Raw genomic sequence first — 19,936 nt, 5'->3', positions numbered from 1 at the left:
GGGAGGGGAAGAGGCCACAGAGAAAGGAAAACATGGCAGAAGCCCAGTGCTCTAAAGCATTGATTGCAGTCAGCTTGAGGAGACTCTGCAAGTCACATGTGGCATTCATTAGCAGACCCCTAGAAGCTGTTAAGGGTAACAGCTATTCCAAATACCACTAAAAGAGGCAAAAAAATGTTTGTTTTTTTGTTTTTTTTCCCTTTTGGTTGTTTTTTTTTATATTTAGTGTATGAAATTCAGCTCATCCAGTGTCTTAAGATTCCTGGCACCATTCTAGTGCAATGGAGCTCCCAGCTCCCTGCAGGAAGCCAGGCCAGCAGTGCACTCACTGCCAATACAACAGGAGATTTTCACAGCTGATAGCTGAGACTAAAGAGGGGTTGGTGAGAGGTGTTTGTGTTCAGGTTAGCTTTTCCCTCTCAGTGAGGTGGTACTGGTTATCTCTTTCCTGTCTTCCTTCCCTAAAGACTCTTCAGGGGGTTTTCTGGTTTACAATCCCAACTATTTTACAGAAAAAAAAGAAAAAAAAAATTGATACCTGCTGAAGCTGTTTGAATGCAGGAACAGTGTCAACTCCTTGAACAAGAGCCTTGAAGTGTTGCTTCATCTTCTGCCACCCTGGTGAGACCAAGGTCTGTCTTGCTCTGCTATGCTCTCCATGAAACTCTTCTTTTTTATCTGTCCTTTGAAAGCTCACATCTCACTCATCAATACAGCAGGCCCTGCTCTCTACACACACCCCAAAACCCCCTCCTTCCTTCTCCCCTTTTCCAGCTCCTTATCTCCATCCACTGCACTGATGTACAGGAAATACAACCATGTCAGTTTTCTTCCTATTGTAACTGCAGAGGTAACTGGTGAGAAGTTAATCAGCAAACAGTGAAGTGGGGCTGCTATGACCTGAAGTATTTGTGGATGGATGGATGGCTCTGTCTGTGGTTCAGCTGAAAAAGAAATCACTGGCCTGCTGGCATTGCCGGCAGTGAAACTGTGGTCCCTGACATGCAGGCCAGACATAGGAGGTTTTAACAGCCTGATTTAAAAATGTATCTGTTCTACTCTTCCAGCTTCATGGAAATTGCTCAGATCTATGTGTAAAGCAAACCCCCATCTGATCAGGCCTATGTTCTCATGCTCTCTGACCTTTTCAGTAGGTGGTAATTTTGTTTGTACCCTCTCCCGTGACATCCTGTCAAGCCCTCTTCTGCTCTCACAGTCTTCCCTGCATTGGTAACTGGGAATTTCCTTTCCTTCCTTCTTCCACAGCCACCACCACCCTTTTCTGTTCTTTTCCATGCAGGATGTTTGTGCTTTTCCCCCCACATCAGTGCTGGACGAGCTGCTTCTCCCTGTTGAGACTCCCAGCCTAAGGCTTTGCTGTGCTTTCACTTCCTAACTCCCAGCTCTGCCTCGAAGAACAGCATCAGCTCTCAGCTGTAATCCTGCCTTCCATATTTTGACTTGTGCTTTGTTGGCAGGAGAACCCCTTTTCTTTCTTTTGGTGTTCCCTTGGTACATGTGCCCCATGAGGACAGGGGAGCACTCCTGGCATGAGGAGTCCTCTGAAGCCATGTCCACCACAAGCTCCCTTTCTCTCCACCTCAGCAGAGCAACCTAGGAAACTGACTAAGGAGCAGATGATCTCTAGCATTAGCAGCACACACCTCTGCACTTCTTTCATTTGTCCTTCTAGGTTTTGAAAAGTAAGTTACAATCTATATATAGGTAGTAGGACAATGTTTCCTCAGAGCAAACTCAAGATACGTTTTACCTGTTGTGTTGTATGCAAACAGCTGAGTTTTAAACACAGGCCTTTCTGAAGCTAAGCAGTGGTCTGGAGAGCTTTTACGTTTCAAAGTGAACATTCCTGCTACCTTCCAACCATACCAATACAACACATTCTTGACAGAGATGCCTCATTAGTTTTCCAGCCCCTGAGCATGTAGTTCTGTCACAGCTCTCTGCTTGCTTGGTGGAATTAAAGAGAAGGGTTTTGTAGCTCTGAGGCAGGAAATCCTGTATTTTCACAGTTCTTAAGGATTTCATATTGTTTGATCTCAGTAATACCTTAACTCCTGCAGCACATGGGCCTGAGGGAAACTTTCAGATGATTACAGGACAGAAAGCCTGGGTAAGTTTAGGTTACTTCTGGTAAAACAAACATGGCAGAGAAAGGAGGTGGTGGTGGAGGAAGAGTGCTGTAGCTCTGAGTCTTTGGAGAGAAGTGAACTTCTTTTTGTACAGCTGAACTCCATAGGCCACATACTTGGGCAGCAAGTTCTGGCAAATACTGTCCAGCCCATACCTGATTTGTGGCAGCCACATTACTGCTCCGATTACTTTTGAACAGTTCTGTTCTCTTAATTTTGTTTTCCAATGGTTTTTTTCAGTCCAGTTCATTAAGGGATGTTTTCAGCTGCTATGGCTTGACTGCCTTCTCTCCATATGCTTTACTAGCCTGCTTCCACAGAACAGTGGCACAGCCCAGGTCAGAAGGAATCTCAAGAGATCATCTGGTCCAACATTTCATGGAAGAGAAGTCCAGAGAGGGTGTAGTCCCTACTACTGAAAGCTGGTCAAGAGGAACTGCAGATGGCTAAAGAGATGCTGCTGACAGGAGAGCAGGAAGGAATTCAAGGCCAGAGTTTCTAAAAATGGAAATGCTCTTAGAGGAAGAGGGCACAAGATCCTCTTTTCTCTTTATTTAAAACCAAAATGGAAAACCCAACACTTACACATTTTGGTTTTAGCTGTGATTGTAAGTAGCAGCCTGCAATCTGCAGGTTTTATTCTCAGGAGACTCCACGTTGCTTCCCAGCTGCCTTTCTTTGGTTTATGCTTCTGAGGAGATATAGCCAGAGACTGGGTAATTACAATATCTTTTTTTTTTTTTTTTTTTTTTTTTTTTTTTGCAAAGCATATGCTGGCTATATTCAACAGGGATAGTATTTCTGTGTTTGAGACAAGAGCGGTTTCTGTGGTAAGGCAAAGTCTATCAATAGAAGTCAGTGTCTGGACATAATGTTTAAAATTGGTTCATGGTGAGCCACTTCGGGATAATGGTCCACAGAAGTTTTTAGTTCTGTACAGTATAAAACAGCATGGAGCAGCCTCACTGCCCATGGGAACCTTTCCACCTTCTGTGCCAGGCTTTGGCTACAGGCTGTGTGACCACCAGTAACTCACCGCTTCCTTACGCAAAACGCTTCCCTCCTGCATGGGACTCGCACACCGCGGCTCCTTCTTCCTGAGAAGAGTGGGGAAAGCAGCAGTGACCGCGATGAATGCGGGGGCCGGGGCTGCGGGAGGCAGCGGGAGCCGAGCAGGCACCGGGGGTTCCGCCAGGTGGCGATCGGCGGCAGCGGAACGGGACCAGCGGAACGGGACCAGCGGCGGCACCGGGCTGGCAGCCCCGGCCGGGGGAGGGGAGGTAAACAACGCCACCTAACCCAGAGGGGCAGGGGAGGAAAACACGGTGGTTGTTTTTATCACTTCATGGTGCCAGAACTCAAGCAAGCTGAAAGGCAGTAACTATTTAAAGTAGTTTTGAATTCTTGGGACAGAAAAGAATTGCTGACAATGGAGAAGAATTTCCTTTGCTTTCTCACTATAAATCTATAAAACTTGTCCTCTAGTGGTGATTAGTCTCTAGACAGCCTTCCAATCTTTAGAGGGACTGTGCAATTCCCTAGCTCTGGATTCAGACTGAAGAATTCCCTACTTGGAAAATATTAAACTATTTAATCTTATTTCAAACACTTCACTTTTCCCTGCTATGTAAAATATTTTATAACAAAAAGTCATCATTCAAAGGATTCTCAGCTCTAGGCTGTTTTATAAACGTCCTGTGCTGCTGCTGAAAGGGGTGATCCCACCAGCTCCCATCTGCCCAGCCCCAGGTCCCAGGGCTGCTGACCATGGGGCTGCCTGGAGGGGAGGGAAAGCAGAGGCTGCCAGGGCTTGGACTCTCCTTCCAGCTGAGCACTCCTGTTGTTCACTCAGCCATGGTTTGACTCCACTGGTACCACCTGCTCCAGCCCTAGGACCAGTTCTGTATCAGACAGAAATACTCAGCTTTCCACATCACCCCCATGGGAGTTGGTAGTAAGGATGTCAGCCCTCATGCTGCAGCTGGGAGCTCCTGTCCCCTTGAAGGGGACCCTGCACCCATGCTCCCTCCTGTGTCACCCACAGGAGTGGAAATCTCTGGTGCTAAGCCATGCTGCCTTGGGTTTGATTTCAGCAGCAGGTATGTGTTGAGTAGGCAGACTGCAACAACAAACACACTGCAGGAGAGAGAAAAGTTTTAACACAACTTTCAGGGTAGCAGCATGGACTTTTGCCCCTACTTGGCTATCTTCCTACAGAGAAGCAGCTTCCTTTGGGTCTGGTGTTTTCTTTATGCAGCTATATCTGAAGGGACAGTTTAGTCCTCAAAACAGAAGGCAGAGCTTCCAGTTCCCCTGTCCACCCTCTGAAAAGTCCTGACTCTTCAGCAGAGGTAGCCAGGCTAAAATTTACTTCCTTCTATAGCTGCTGGTCTGTAGCTGACAGCCCCAGGCTATCATCCCTGGCAGGGACATAAAATAGGTGCTGAAACAATTTTATTTCTGTCTCATGAACACAGCCCATTTTCTTTGCTGTTACTTACATGAACAGGAGCACTTTGCCCCACTGCCTCGTTGCCTCTAACAGCCAGACAGGTGACAGTGGAGAATGCAATGTCCTTTTGTGGGAGCAGCAATCTGGGCCTGACCTGGCACAGGTTACCTGATCACAGCTGCTTTGTGGGGCCATGTGCTAAGCTGCTACACCTGAAAAATAACCTTTTTTTTCCACCACAAGATTAAATTTCCTGCCACAACTCAGCACAAGGGATCTCCTCTAACAAACTTGTCTTACCTATATTTTCATAGGCTTTTGCTAGCCTGCAGTCCCTCCTTTCCTTCAAGCAAGCACAGGAAGCACCAGGCACAAAGAGGATGAGGATCTGCACAGCAGTAAGGTGTTCTTGCTGCGATTCCAAGTTACTCTGGAAGAAAAATGTACCCTAAGAAAGAAAGCTTGCCATGTAACAGCACAAGACCAACTGAAAATGGGGTAGCTTGCAACAGGTAACACTTTTCATTAATTAGTAACAGCTGAAGTTAACTAATGCCTCTGCTACACCTTGTAACCCATCCTGAGGAAAACCTGGAAACACTACAGGGCAGGGCAGGGGCTGACCTGTGCTGATGGTGCTGCACCACCCTCCTCAGAATCCAAACCCTGGAGGGGTGTGCACAGCTCCTGCAGTGCTTCACTCAGCTCAAGGTAGCCTGGCCCCCAGCAAAACCACAGCACTGCCTCCTCCCACACCTCTTCTGTAGGTGTGAGAAGCCAGCTGTCTGCCAAGTCCCTTCACTGGTAGGTGAGGCCCTCCAAACTCATCCCAGCTTCCCCATATCTGCTGGGTGATGAACACAGAAGCTCAGCTGTACATCTGTACTAATGCTGTTAGTACAAATATTAATTAGGTTTTTTTATACCCTGCAAGCTTTGTAGAGATTTAACACAGGTTTAGCGTCAAAACACTTTTTTTTTATTATTTTCATATCCTTTTTGAATCAGGTTAAGCTGTAAACAATTTATTTTTCAGTCAAATACTGCCAGCTAGAATTACTTCCATTCATGCATCACTGAAAACAAAAAGGGTATTTTTCCTTAAGTATAGATTTTTTTTTAAACAGTGTCACTTTATACAGAAACCAATAGCTAGATTCGATGCACCCTGATTAGTTATGTAAACAGATAACCCCAAAAAACTTGTCAACAGCACTAATAAGTTGGTTCCTTCATAGAATGGAAATTAAAATCTCTCCTGACTTGAGGTTAACATAGGAGTACAGAGAGTGGCACATAAATCCATCTAGGAGGTGTATAAATTGCACTGTATCTGAATTAACAAAGTTATGCATAATGAAATGCACAGTTTAAATTCATGCTAGAAAGCATTTTTCAATATGAAGTGGCAGCCAATTGGCAACCATAACAGTTAGGTTCTGCACCATCATTTATGGCATTATAGATAACTATTACATATAGCATACTTTAAAACCCTGAAGGATTGTGTTACTTGAAACAGTCTCCAGGCAGTCATTTGGTTTGAAACATTTGGAGAAAGACTGAAGAGCTTGCCATGTTATACCGACTATGGTACCTTTAATGAAGTAGATCAGATATGATGTGTATTTCACAGTAACAAGTTGCTTTAATGCCTTTTCTCCAACAGTAGGACTGTGTCAGATGTTTCTGCACTCACATCACCAGCGTCCTGGTGGTTTTCCCTTTTCTTAAGTTTGGGTAACTACACTGAGCACTTTTGCTGGTTTTTAACTATTCATCAGTCCTTTCAGTATATCTTCAGAGAGTTCCAGCAGTGGGAGTTCAGGGGATGGGATGTCCAGGGGGGGAAGGTTGGGTATTGGAATGTCCTTTGCCTTCCCAGCAGGTGTTGCAAACTTCTGCCAAGTTGCAGCTGAAGAAGCAGATTCTGAGTGTTGCTGCAGACCCCACAACTCTGACTTCTCAACAAAGTCTGCATCTACATCCAGCTCCTTGTCTACTGGAGATTTTTGGAGTCTAGCTCTTTCTGCTTTTAACTGCTTATTCTCTCTCCTTAATCTCTCATTTTCAGCTACAAGAAATTCTATGTGCCGTTTCAAATCTGCAATTTTGGTTGCCTGCTCTTCTATTATTGTTTTGTCATCTTTTGGAGCTTTACTCCCAATACATGCTTCCACTGGCTCCTTTTTTTTCTGAAGCAGAAATAACAGTGTATCTGGGTCCCTGTCAAAGACACCCTGAATATCCTGTGGATGTTTCTCTGTGGAAGGGCTGTATTTCTGAGTAATGGGAACCAATACATTGTGATCATCAGAGTCTTCAGCAGATGGCTTATAAGAAGTCTGAAGATGTGCAGCTATTTCCCTGTCAGCGAGCTGCTGGGCTTTCAGCTTTTCTTCCCTCTTTGCCCTTTTCCACCTCTCTTGGATGAGCAGTAACTGTTTCATGTGACTATCCCTTTGTAATTCCAGTGATAGCTGAGCCTGAGTAAGAACAAGATTAAAAAAATTAATTGGTGATCTCTAATACCACCTGCATTTAAAGTTACATGAACATAAATATTTACATATACAGCATGCCTGAGGAAGGAGCTTTTGTTACTCAGATACTAAATCCAACAAGAAGTGCCCTCTGCTTGTACAATTCAACAGTTTCAGATATGTCACCCAAATGCAGCATTAGCTACTGCTATTGTGAAAGAGTGAGTTAACATTTGGTCTTTTTGTTTGTTTATTTTAAAGTCACTGACCAGGCTACACTACCTCTGAGCAGAGGCACCAGGAGTTTAACTGGCCTATGATCAGCCCCAGGAAGGAAGAGATCCCCACTGGCATGCACAGCCACGCTTCAGCTACATCATAGAAACTATTTGTATGCTTCTGTATACACACCCAACACTGTAGTGAAATGAGGCAACCAGGTGCCACTAATTGCCAGGGAGTGGGCTAGAACTTGTGTCAAGCCCACCTGTGCCTGATTAGGGTGGGCCCCCACTGCACATGAGCAGGATTAGGGGGCCAATAAAAGGTGAGGCCTGAGACACAGGCTCAGCTCAGTCCTGGGCTAGCCATCAGAGAGGCCAGTTGCTCTTGGAGCAACAGCACCGATCCAGGCTAGTCAACTCTGAGAGCCATAGGCTTAGAGTATTGCTTGTGAGTCTCTGCTGGAACACCTGGTTGGACCTTGAAGCGCTGTTCCCTAAGAGAGGTTTGTCTTGCTACACAACACTAACCTGGAAAGTGCTCCAAGGCCATACGTGGTCCCAAATGTTTCAGCCATATTTAATGAAAGGGGTGGTATGGTGGCTGACAACTTGCTGGAACCACCTGGGTAAAAGGCTACCATTTTTCTACAAGAGTGACCCTTTGGAGGAAAGACAGATGTCTGACCTCCAAGGGTTCACTGCTTTGGTAATACTGGCTAAATTCAAAGCCTGCTGCTATAAAAGTACTGAGAAGACTACACTACTACCTTAGCAGAGAGATCCATGCAATGACTAAAGAAAGGTGTAGGGTTGCTGTTCAGGACATCTCCCAGTCCAGATAAAAGCAAAATTACAGAGTGAAGATGAGATACTCAGCTTTGTGTCTTAGCAAAACAGCCTAAGTGCCTCACAGCAAAAGCTAGATATGGAACTAGTTTTATCACCTACTTGAAGATGCCTGGCAGACTAGAAACCACTGTTGGAGAACCCCTGGAGGGGTTAGTAGTTTGCTTGTCCCTGCTGCACATAAAGCTGGAAAAACTCTCAAAAAGGACTAACATCACTGCACTTCCAAAACTCCTGGTGCATCTGCTGTGGATTCACAGAACTATTCAGAGGCTAACACTCAAGAGGGGTATGGTCAGTCAGGGCAAGATAAGACACACAGGCACACAACAGAGCTACGGCTGATTCTGGCATCTGCTGCACTTTGTTCTTACCTGCTCTGACTGGGTCAGCTTCATAGCGTCTGTAAGGTATGCTGCAAAAAGGAAAATTGATAAACACTTAAGACAGGGTGAAAAAACCTCAGTGTTTCAAATCAAGCTAAGACAGGGCTTTTTTTTTAATGTATTCTGAATCCCCACATAAAAGTAGCAGTCCAGAGGCAATTACAAAGTTACAGTATCTGGAGACACCTGCTGTTTTTCAAAATTCTGAAAAAATTACTGTTAAATCATCTAATACATGCTACACCCTCCCATGCATCCTCTTGGCTCAGGTTGCTCCAATTTTTTTTCAGAGGAGAACAGAATCCATTTCCAGAGATTCCCAGAACAACTTTCCCATAAAGAGAAGAAACAAAACTAAAGATCAGACTTCTAGCATACAAGCATTTTATTAAAACACATGGTAAGTAAAAACCTCTCATCCATGGCACAGCAGTATTATGAAGCCATGCTTTTAAATTATATTCTTGATGAAGAGGTACAGTGCACAGTTCCCCACTTTGTTTCATCAGCTTCCCCTCCAAATCAGAAAATGTGTTGGCTTAGAGCCAGAGCAGCACTTTAGATTTTGAGCACATCTTGCTAGTGCTAAAAATTACAAGGTATAAGAAGTTCTTAACCAAATTTGGAAGGATGTAAGATGACATAAAATCATTGGATGAAGAAAAGCAAGAAACATTCAGTACACTTCTGGGTTTTGTCTTGGTATGTGAAGTGAAGGAAACCAAAAGAAAAGTCTGAATATTAGAATGTGCTATCTCTCATTGTTTCAAGTATTCATAAATATGAAAGAACCTATCAGTTTCTCATTTTGTATTTTTTTCTAGTATTTATGAATGGAAAATGAGAGACCCTCTTATCTAGGTTACAATGTTCAGAGTAGCCACTTATTTTGTTTCCACACAATCGCTGTCACTGGAAATGTCCAACTTGTTGCACCAGTTGTGTCCTCCCCTTTCTTTTGCCAAGCAGCTGCCACACTGTCAGAGAGCTGACAGAATTCAACAGAAATAACTAAGCATGACTGTTTAAATGGACAGGTAATTGCACCAAGTCTCACTTTAGAAAGGCTGCCAGCACACAGTGTTGGCTTCATTTTGAGTCAAGAAGTGCCTCTGCAGTGATAATCGCCCCCAGTCAAAACAGCTTTAGAAACATCTAACTTTATCTGCTCATATAAGAAAAAGTGTCTAAAAGGATGCTTGATCTGGACTGAAAAACAAATTCATATTTTAAGAATAAAAAATTTGCAAGTAACTAGATATTCTGCTTACACAAAGCATACAAATCCAAGACCTGGGATGCAAGAAATATCTACTCACCAGCAGCTTTTCTGTGACAAGAAATTGCTTCTTCATATTTCCCTGCTGCCAGCAAACGGTCTGCTTTCCTGCTCTGCTGGTGAGCCTTAAATTAAAAGAGCATTACATCCATGAGGTAACTGACAAATTGTTATACCTGTTTCAAAAGTAATCGGTTCATCAGAGAACCCTGGTCTGATTCAACTCTCTCTGAGCTTTTAGGCTCCAATCTCCCACTCCCTTCTATGCTTTTTATATTTGATTTCTTCTTTAAATACTACCCCACATGAATTTGTACTATACAGGTAAGAATTGAAGTTTGTTAATGCAGCAAAGATGGCATGTACACAGTAAAACCCTTTTGAAGCTGTTCCTCAGAAAGTAAGAAAGTACATGTTTTCTTTTTAGGCAGGCATTTACTGTAATTGTGTAAAAAGACCAGTAAGCCCTAAAATGTTATGAGAAGCTCAAAGTATTCAGGATCAATTTACCTTGCAGAATGAGAGATACCTGAATTATGTTACAGCTTGCATCTGGTTTGACATTTTCATCTGCTCCATGCCCAAGAGCCTTTGTCTCTTGGGTGAAGAAATCACAAAAGATCTTTCTTTTATTTTTTTGTTTGTTTGCAGCTTACACCAATTAAATGGAAGCAGCACAGCCATAGTTAAAGATATCAGAGTCAAGTTGTTGCTGTACAACACTTAAGTCTACACTAGCATTTCTAAGCCACTAATGTAAACCATTAAGGTAGACTAAAGATGTTGCTGAAAGCAAGCAATTAATTCAAGTATTTGCGTATGCTCAGTAAGAAACAGTATTGTATAACCAGAACTGCAACATGCATTAAAGCAAAGGTTTTTGTCATTACTACAAGACATGAATTTTATGGCCCTTCCTCTAAGACGAGCTGTCTAATATGTAAGATTTCAATCACTAACTGGCAAGACTGTCAGTATCACAGACTATTCATGGCTGCTTCATTACATGTAGAGTTTGAAGGAAACAGACATCAGGCACCAGGCACTGGATCTGTGAAACAACACAAGACATTTATGAGCCCGAAGAAAGCATTTGCCTGTTTCTTTTGTTAAGCTAATTGTTTTACAAGAAAGCCTTTATCAAATCCATACTGGCTGAACCTGTAGGAGAAACAGAGCTGAAAGCCTGAAATCTGCCTCTATAACTCTGTCTCTGACCCATACAAATCCTGTGTACCCTCCCTTCACCTACATAAAGGCATACAACATATCAGACTTCTCATGTTTGGTGACAATAAGTCACTGACTCACTTGAACCATATTCCAGGTTCAACATAAAAATGAGAGCATTTATCTATATCCTGACACGTTAGAACAGCTGCCTCCCTGCAGGCCTTTTAGGTCAGGTAATCCAAACAGGAGACTAACATGATTCTATCAGAACTAACATGATACTCATGCTAACATCCATTTAAAAAATAAGTTCTAAAAAGTAAGTCAATTTCTTCATCATCTTTCTCATCCAAACTGAATTGTCACCTACAGTGTTACAGTAAGTTCAATTTTCTGCTAGGATTTTAGCAGCTCTGACACCAAAGAAGAGAATGACTTCTACAGAAAATACTCCTTTGGGAAGCAGCTGTTTTTAAGCAATCTTCAGCAGTTTTATCATTGCATTTAGACATTTGGCTTTTTTGAAGCTGATTTCTTATGCTAAAATGGAGTGTTCCTAAAAAAACCCTTGATTTTTCATGACAAATATTTTGGTTATATTCATCTTCACCTTCATCCAATCCTCAAAACACTGTCAGCATTCCCTGTTTCTTCTGCCCTGAGGTTAAATATCTCAGAAGAGGAAGTGTTTTTCTATTAGAAAATAATCTACTTTATGGCTGTTTTCTATGGACTCCTAAAAATGACATATGCCAGAAAGATAAACTTATTTCCCACAGGAATGAACAAATGGTACCAGCTCATATAGAGCTATCTCCTCAGTTATTCATGGCAGCTCATCCAGTAACAAATCATCTATGTCATGGACATAAAACCACCTGAGCAAGCTCCATGCAAAACATTTTTTCAATAAATTAGTATTGATACAGCTGCTTCTGCAAACTGCATGGGCAGCTCTAAAAAAAAACCAAAAAAACAGGGAAAGAGGAAAGAAGGTATCTAGAGATAGAAGAGCTAAGAAAGCAATTGAACAAGCCCAGGGACCTGGTTCCATTTATTAGTTTCTATATATAAGAATTTGAGTCTGATTGTTTTCACAGGTTATTTTCATATGTTTTAAACTACTGGAGCATGATTTTCCTCAAATTAGTTAAACACATGCAGAACATTTGAGGACAGTCAGTTGCTATTTGACTAAGCAATTAAACTATAGAATCATAGACTTTAAATTATTCCCATTCTCAGTTAAATCCCTGAGGGAGTCTGAAGATGTTGGGCTAGATCTCTGATTACAAGGTCAAAATGCCTTTCTGGATGTTTCATCAAAATATATAGGTCTTATAGAGAATCTTCCTGTGCTGCAGAGCAACAGACATCCCCGGTGGAAACAACAGGAACTGCAGCAGAGAAAAATCTTCAGCAGAGCCTGGTGTGAGAAGCTAGGTGTTACACAGACTCATGGCAGAGGAATTCCTTATTTTGTATGTTTTTATGCCAGCTTGACAAGGAAATATTTGCTCATTTATTCCACCCTGTGACTGCTTGTTCCAATTAGTTGTTTGTGGAAGGATCAAGGAATTTTCATGGTAGATTATTCAATAGTTGAAGAAATCAGTGGTGCTGTTCCCTAGCAGCAAGTGATGAAGTTGCAACGCAAGTATTTGGATTCTTAAAAGCCATGTATCATAGATAAGCTCCTACATCTTGCCTTGTATGCTGGTTTGTTCTTAGTGCTGTTACACTTAGCCACATACTATCCAACCATTGCTGGCAAATCTATTTTGAATTCCAAGTGACTCATATCCCATGATAAAACTGGCAATGGAAGAATTGGTCCTATATCATAAAGTGAAGAAAAAGGTTTTTAAGTTTATCCCATGTCTGAGGTCATGCTGGAGGAAAGCAGTTCTGAGGCTGCTATGCAGGACTGCTTTGAATTTGGCCCTGATGCTGTGATGAGTACAGAAACAGCTGATGCATAGCTAAGCTTCTTTCCTCTTCCAATTGCAGTGCTGGAAATAAGTGTAGGATGTAGTGTAAGAATAATTATAATTTATTAACTAGTTATGGAATTGAAGGGGAGAATCATGTTGACAACTACTTCCAGGTGTCCCTCCCAATCCAGAGGAGTAGGAATTCCCAGGAGGCAAACAGACAGGTGTAACCACTTGACTCTCCTAAGAGGAAGCAGGTGTGAGTGAGGATGACTAAACTAAAAAGCTTTCTTGCCTTGCTCCAACATATTTGGTCCTTAAGGGACTTGAATATGCCTTATTGTGTCACTTGAACCACTCTGGACCAACTACAGAAGCAGGTAAGCTAGACAGCTTTCCTCTGAGATGTTAAAGGATGCATTTTTATGCTTGTACTGCTTTTCCAGAGAAATGGTCCTCCTTGATTTTCTGCCCCACTAGCCCAAATCACTGCCTATGTAATCTCTCTGCAGCAGAATAAAAAAAATAATCAACCAGCCATCTAAAACAGCAATGCAGGTTTCCTTTCTGCCTAGAACTTTCTTTAGTAGCCCAAAAATTAACACTCATCTTCTTTTTTTTCCAACATAAAGTAGACAGTGATGTGACTGCAGGCTGTGAGAAATGAAACCTTAAGGCCCACTTGCTAGGTCTCGTTCTAGTCCCTCAAAATAAGAAATGAATATAAAAATGTTAGTTTTCTTTCTGGAGATAGTGCACCGTTACAACTTAAAGAATTTCTACCATGTGAGCATAGCTTAGGTTGGGGAGTTAAAAGAAGAAAGCTGCTACTTTCTCATATGATTCTAGTTGATGGTTATCTGTTATAGAAAGGAGAGCAGCAGGAAAAAAAACATGCTCAATCTTATAAAATTTTTAAAAGGTAGATGTAGTTATATTCATTTTCAAATTATATAAGTCTACTACCCTCTCCTAAGAGCATCGATTTGCAGCACTCCTCCTGTGGTTAAGACAGAGAGTCTTGTGCACCTTTTGTTTGTCTTTTCTTCCTTAATGGAAGAGCTCTTCACTGGACAGTCTTGCACAACACATTAAGCTTACAGATTTCTTTGTTCAGTGTAAGGGACTCTCTGGAAAGTTGTATATTTTAATACAATTACAAAGCACAGATTATAGTGCCTCACTTACTAATAAAGTTAAAAATGAAGGCTGGAAAACCCAGCTGGTAAAATGATGGGGTCTGAGGAAAGCTAACTGCAAAGCAGTTCTGTCTAATGTCACAGTTTGTAAATGTTCTAAGTGAAACACCTGTTTGCTATTAACATCACCTGGTTTGTGCTATGGACTATGGATACCACTTATCTTTGCCAGAAAGGATCAATACCTAGATTCTCTTGCTGCTGAAAGCAAAGATGAAGGTGGGTTTTTTTGAGAAATGAGGAATCTAGTTTTCTAAAACTATATTGTGGAGAAAGGAAAAGTCAGAAAATGCACACCACGTTACTTCCATATTGTACTGAGAGTGTTAAGTATCTTCCATGTGGATGTTTACAGCAGTAGGACACAAAGGGTGGGATGAGGTGGTGGTGAGAAATGCAAGTGGAAACTGATCTGAAAGATCCAAGAACAAATTATGGCCACCCATTTTTTAATTAAAAAACCCCATAATCATGAGGAATACAACTCAGGTGACTATGGAAAATGTTGGTATTTACAGGCAGTTATACTAGAAGCGAAAATAGTTGTACTGTAACTTATGCTAAGCAATGGGAATGTGTTTGACACTAAGCCTAAAGAAATGGTAATGTGTAGCTTTATAAACAGAAGCCCCCTTAAAAATACTCTTTGTATGCTTTAGAGAGAGATAGTTGGCTGAAGGAGAAACAAAAAATGGCAGAAACCATTGTGGCTACTCAACCAAGATCACTAGCCACAGGTTAGGTCCACTTTTTGTCTTTGAAAGCCTGTACTCAGCAAGGTTGTGAGAACAATGACTCAACTGTAAATTACAGGATATTCTGACTATAGAGCAAAACAAGTATGTGAAACACTCATAGGAATGTATTCTCAATATTAAGATTTCTCACTCTCTTTGTATTGGACTGTGAAACTGCTGAAGTTCAACCTGCTTGTAAGCAATATTATTAGAATTTAAATATATGGCTGACAAGCACTCAGTCATTTAGCCAACCTACATTAATTCACTGATTAGCTCTAATCGACTACATGTGTGTTCCAAACCTATTCCAAAGTTAAGATAAAATGTTTGGTCTGAGTTACTCACCATGCAAATGCAATTAAGAGATCTGTAATGAAATCAACACACATTCACACTGCTCAGGTGAGCTGGAGTTTTCAAAACCCCACACAGGTATAGCTGCAACTTCATTAAGGTGTGGTATTTTTTTTTTACCTACTGCATAGTCAAATCAACCTCATTCTCTTCCTTTTCATTTAGTATGATAAAAGCACTAGATGCTTCAACTTGTTTGTCAGAGCTGTTTTGTATACCTACAGCTCTCAGCTGCTTTGGAAATATTTCTTGTTCCTAAATATAGTGCTGCAGTGGGTACCACACAAGTCTTGCTAACTGAAGGTTGTAAGCTAAACAAGAGCAGTTCCACTGCCCTGATAATAAAAACAATCTGGGCTCCTATACGTAGACCTAAACCACATGGCTCAAGCTGTTACAGCAGCTGAGCTACCTACCCCTCAGCAGGAACAACTGAATCATCATAACAAATGATCCAGTAAACAAACTGTTCCAGTAGCAGCAATTTCAAGGAAGTGAGGCAGAGAAGCTTCAGCCATGACTTCATTCTGCTGCTGCCTCCCCACGCCTCTATGGCACAGCTTCATCTGGGTCTTCAAAGTGTTAGGCATGACTCCTCAGAGCTGAACTTGGCAGCACACGTGCACTGCCAGCATGATGCAAGGCACTGCTGGTAGGTACCCAAACAGCACAGATACCAGTGAGAAAATCCTGCTTCTGCAGCCACCAGTAGCTTAGCTGATTATGTTCTTGACTGAGAGACACTGCAAGTTGTTAGTTGTGGAACAGTTTTTTGTTGTGCTTTAATGGTAGTTATATACTGATCTGGCTGTTCAGCTGAGTGCCTGCTGCAGCACCTCCAGGCACTTTGCTCAGACAGATATGCTGCTGGCTCTGTGGGTTCACACCTTGTGTTTCCCATGGCTGAAATGAACAGCTCCACAGAGATCATGTTCCTGGGAAAACCAAGACAAGGCTTCCACCACACAACAGACTTTGTACAAGGCACATTTATATGATGATGCTTCCATTTTTATTACCTAAAAGCTTGTTTTCTTTAGTTTTGGTTCAGAATTCGTTGCATCAGCCACTCTTTGTTTTCATGTTAGATCGGAAGAGCAAGTATAGCAGCTCTCAGGTTAAGCTTTATTTTAAAAAAAATTAAAAAAAAAAAAAATCAAAGAAAAGAAGCTGGATTTGGTGAATGCTTCCATAGATTAACATAATATTCCTGTTTTTCCAATTAAGATAACAGGTGCAGGCTGGCATTAAGTCTCAGACACACTAGCCCATGAGGTTTAAATTCTTAGGTTTCTGGTAAACTTTCATAGATGCTTTGTTTTGTTTTCGAGCCCTTCCATCTTGCATATTTATTCTGCCTCTTACTTTGCCCTCATGGACACAGTATTCCCATCACTTCTAAGCCATTTCTTAACACAGGCCATTGACTGGCTTGCACTGGAATGGTTGCTATCAATGGCTTACAGCATTAATATTAGAAGCTTTCACTATATGAGATTCTTGCAGTATAGTTTGTTGTGTTATTTTCACTCCAGCCACTGGCCTGGGATTACTGTTTTTCAACACAACTGCTCTCCATGCTGGGTCTCCTACACTTCAAGAAACTTATAGGTAATAGATATTCACCAGACTTTGGATTGTACTTGGTTATAAACCATACAAAATGCTATTACCTTGTAGGATGAATACAAAGTAGAAGTAGTATAGCTCCTCAGCAGATATTGCATAGGAAGATACTGAGGTATCAAAGTAAAATCTGAAGAGTTATGAAGTCCTGGATGTCAGACTGGTGGTTTTGTCAGACATATGTTTTCATAGTAAAAGTTCTAATCAGTTAAAGAATGTTGAGATGTCTTAGCTTCTTGTGATGGGAAGTGTTCAACTGGAGCAGATACCTGCCATATGTTGTCTGCAGGTGCAGGGACTGCGCTTAATTCGTATCAGTTTTAAATTTCACAGCTTGACCTAAATATTTTATTTGTAGGTTTGAAGAATCATCTTCCTTATTAGTGAAAACAAAATAATCCTGGGTTTAGCCCATTCTTTCAAGATTAGATGAGTCTCATCTGCAAAGCATACAGTACACAAAGGGGGGAGAGGGAAGGAGGGGAAAGAGCAAGAGGAAGAGACAAAATAAATGCTCAAATATCAGAGCTGCCCCACCTTCTCGTGGCTCTAACAACTTAGAAGATAGAACATATATTGGAAAAGTTATTTCAATTCCGTCCTAAAAGAAGCACTACTGGATACAATGAAGCCTTGAGAACAGCTCAGTGGAAAAATCAAATCAGCAGTTAATATTGTAGCACAAGCCCTAGAAAGGTTAAAATAAGGAAAGATGGGGTTAGACTTTGCATGGCTGTTTGTTAAGTATGCAACAATAGCACAGAAGTTATACAAAAAGATAAAATTAATTTAAAAAGGAAAAAAAAAAAGGATGGGTATGAAGAACTGAAACCCAAATTTTAAATAGTCTCATTGAAGTCAATAGACCTGATTTAGGTCTATTTAATCATTTAGTCAACGACTAAAACATCCACTAAAGAAAAACACTAGTTATGGATTTATTTATTTAAAATCAAACAAACAGATCTGAAAAGCAAATCAGCATTTGTCTAGTGCCACCTACAGAAGTAAATCAGTGAATCAGGGAAACCAAAATATAATTAAAACTAAGAAAAAAGAAACATCATTGATAATTTAAGGCACTAATTAGGACTCAGATGCATAAAGTTAAAATACTATTTTGAGGAAAACGTCTTTCAGAGGAAATACTAATAACTGGTGACCTCTGCACTGCCACAGAGTTGCTACTTTCAGCCATTTACTAGTGAATGTTCAATTATTATTTTTTCTCTAGAAGCTCATCCCTAGATCTACTTTTAAAAAGGTGCTTACAGTGTCTGTGAAGTAGCTACAGTGTATCCCTCCTGCATTACCATGCCGCAAGTTTGTCTGACTTTCATCCCTGTTACAAGTTACAAGAGATTTCTACTTCCCGCTCTTCCTTAGTTCGCTCAGGCTTCCAGTACACACAGTTTTTAAAAACCCTGAGACAGCATGATGCAAACATACCCAGACTTACATCACTTTGGATCTAAATACAACATCTTCCTGTGACACTGTCAGCCCTAATTGTCTGGGTGGTCTGTGGTGCCAATTTCGCACCCCTTGCTGAAACTAGAGAGAGCAATCCAGAAACTATCTGGCTGACTGTGTAGCAGGCAAGGGTTTTCCAGGGCTGACACGATGCTGGAGCAAATAACCTTTGACTGAAAACTAAACTGACACAAACCTGTGATGTTTGCATGGCAATGTCTAAATTTCTGGATCAAACTGCTGCTGGCTAAATGAAGTACTGGACCAAGGCAAATTTTCTAAGGGAATGTTCTGTGTACTACTTCATCTGAGGCATAGTCAAGATACAGCTTTCATAAAACCCAGAAGCCAGCAGAGAACTAACTGCTCTTGGCCCTATGACAGAAAGCTAACAATTGAGGGTGTTTAAAATCTGCTAGCTCCTGTGTATTTTTCAGGTTCGTGTTTCACTTAAAACTTTCTTAGAGATTTAGTGTAAATGGAGTGATTACCGATTCAAGATTTTTAAAGCACTCCAGACTCTGAAATGAAGAGCAGCATCGAGCCAATAGCGGGCCCTGACAAGTTTCTCAAACTCTTAACTCTTAGATATGGCCTGTGCCATCTAAACCTTTCCTTCCCTTGTCCCTCCTGTTTGCATTTCGGGGCAGCCTTGCTGCAGACCTATCAGTATCACCTCACCTTGCCGCTACACGCACCCTGTGCCGTCTCCCCGCTCGGGTGCTCCCGGGCAGGGAGCAGCCCCGCTCCCGCTGCGGGCCCTACAGCAGCGGGGCAGCGCTGCGCGGCCTGGCCGCCGCGCCCCTCTGAAGCCGCCTCCAGTCCCCTCCGGACGGGCAGGGCCCGGTGCCGCCGCGGCAGGGCCCGGCACAAGCCCCGAGAGGGTTCTGAGGGATAAGGAGGGGCGGAGGGCTCAATTTACTGCTCGGGTCGCGCTTCTCCGCCCGGTAACCCGGCGGCCAGCGGGGAGGGGTGTCACCCTCTCCCGCCGCAGGCTCTCGCCGCCGCCTGAGGGCCGAGAGCGGCGGCGGGACCAGCTGACGGGACGCTCTCCCCCCCCGCCCCGCGGCCGCGCGCTCACCAGGTTGAGGGGCCCCTCCATCACTTCCATGGGCGGCGGGGGCTGAGGGCACATGGGCGCGGAGGCGGCCTGCTCGCCGCTCCCGGTGCCGCCGGCCCCCCCCGCCCCGCCGGGCTGTAAACACCGCGACCGCTTCCGCCCGGCCCGGCCCGGGCGGCGCCTCGCGAGAGCCTGACGGTCGCGCGAGACTCGGGTGGTGTCGCCGGGGCAACGGGCGCCGCTCCTGACCCGCCCCGCCCCTCCAACCGCGAGCCGCCCCAACCGGCCGCCGCGCGCTGCCTGCTGAGGAGGCGGCGGGTCCGGCTGTAGCCGGGGGAGAGCCCCGCGCCCGCCTCAGCGGGACCCGTAACCGGGATTTTCTGCATCCCCTTTCACTTCTGTTTTTCCTTCTCCTTTTGCTCAGCGCCACGCGTGGCCGATCTGTCGATGCGTGGGGCTGCTGTGAGGAAAAAATGCTCACATCAGGGTCAGGAAGCGGGAAAGCGGGAAAGCGGCCAGCGCCGCAGGGCAGCAAGGTCGGCTCTCTGCCACAGAGC

The 19,936-nt window shown here is 43.0% G+C and overlaps 1 protein-coding gene across 1 annotated transcript; it reads right to left on the bottom strand.

The window, feature by feature from the left end:
• Nucleotides 1-5,574: 5,574 nt before the first annotated feature.
• On the bottom strand, nt 5,575-19,567 carry NRBF2 (nuclear receptor binding factor 2). The gene is made up of 4 exons (XM_030453595.1): nt 19,401-19,567; nt 9,861-9,945; nt 8,530-8,570; nt 5,575-7,088 (listed from the first exon to the last, which is right to left on the bottom strand). The coding sequence occupies exons 1-4, from the start codon at nt 19,452-19,454 to the stop codon at nt 6,372-6,374; spliced, it is 897 nt and encodes a 298-aa protein (XP_030309455.1). The 5' UTR covers nt 19,455-19,567; the 3' UTR covers nt 5,575-6,371.
• Between the last annotated feature and the right edge of the window lie 369 nt (nt 19,568-19,936).

Source organism: Calypte anna, chromosome 6, assembly GCF_003957555.1.
Source record: "Calypte anna isolate BGI_N300 chromosome 6, bCalAnn1_v1.p, whole genome shotgun sequence".
In the NCBI taxonomy this organism is placed as follows: domain Eukaryota; kingdom Metazoa; phylum Chordata; class Aves; order Apodiformes; family Trochilidae; genus Calypte; species Calypte anna.
This window is presented reverse-complemented; position numbering and strand designations above follow the sequence as displayed.

Bases quoted from the DNA above. Each gene is read 5' to 3' on its own strand.
- NRBF2 (XM_030453595.1), bottom strand. From the start codon at position 19,454: ATGTGCCCTCAGCCCCCGCCGCCCATGGAAGTGATGGAGGGGCCCCTC. The intron at 9,946-19,400 runs GTGAGCGCGCGG...TTTTAATTTAAG, and splicing joins TGGAGGGGCCCCTCAACCTG to GCTCACCAGCAGAGCAGGAA. The intron at 8,571-9,860 runs GTGAGTAGATAT...TCCTTTTTGCAG, and splicing joins TTGTCACAGAAAAGCTGCTG to CATACCTTACAGACGCTATG.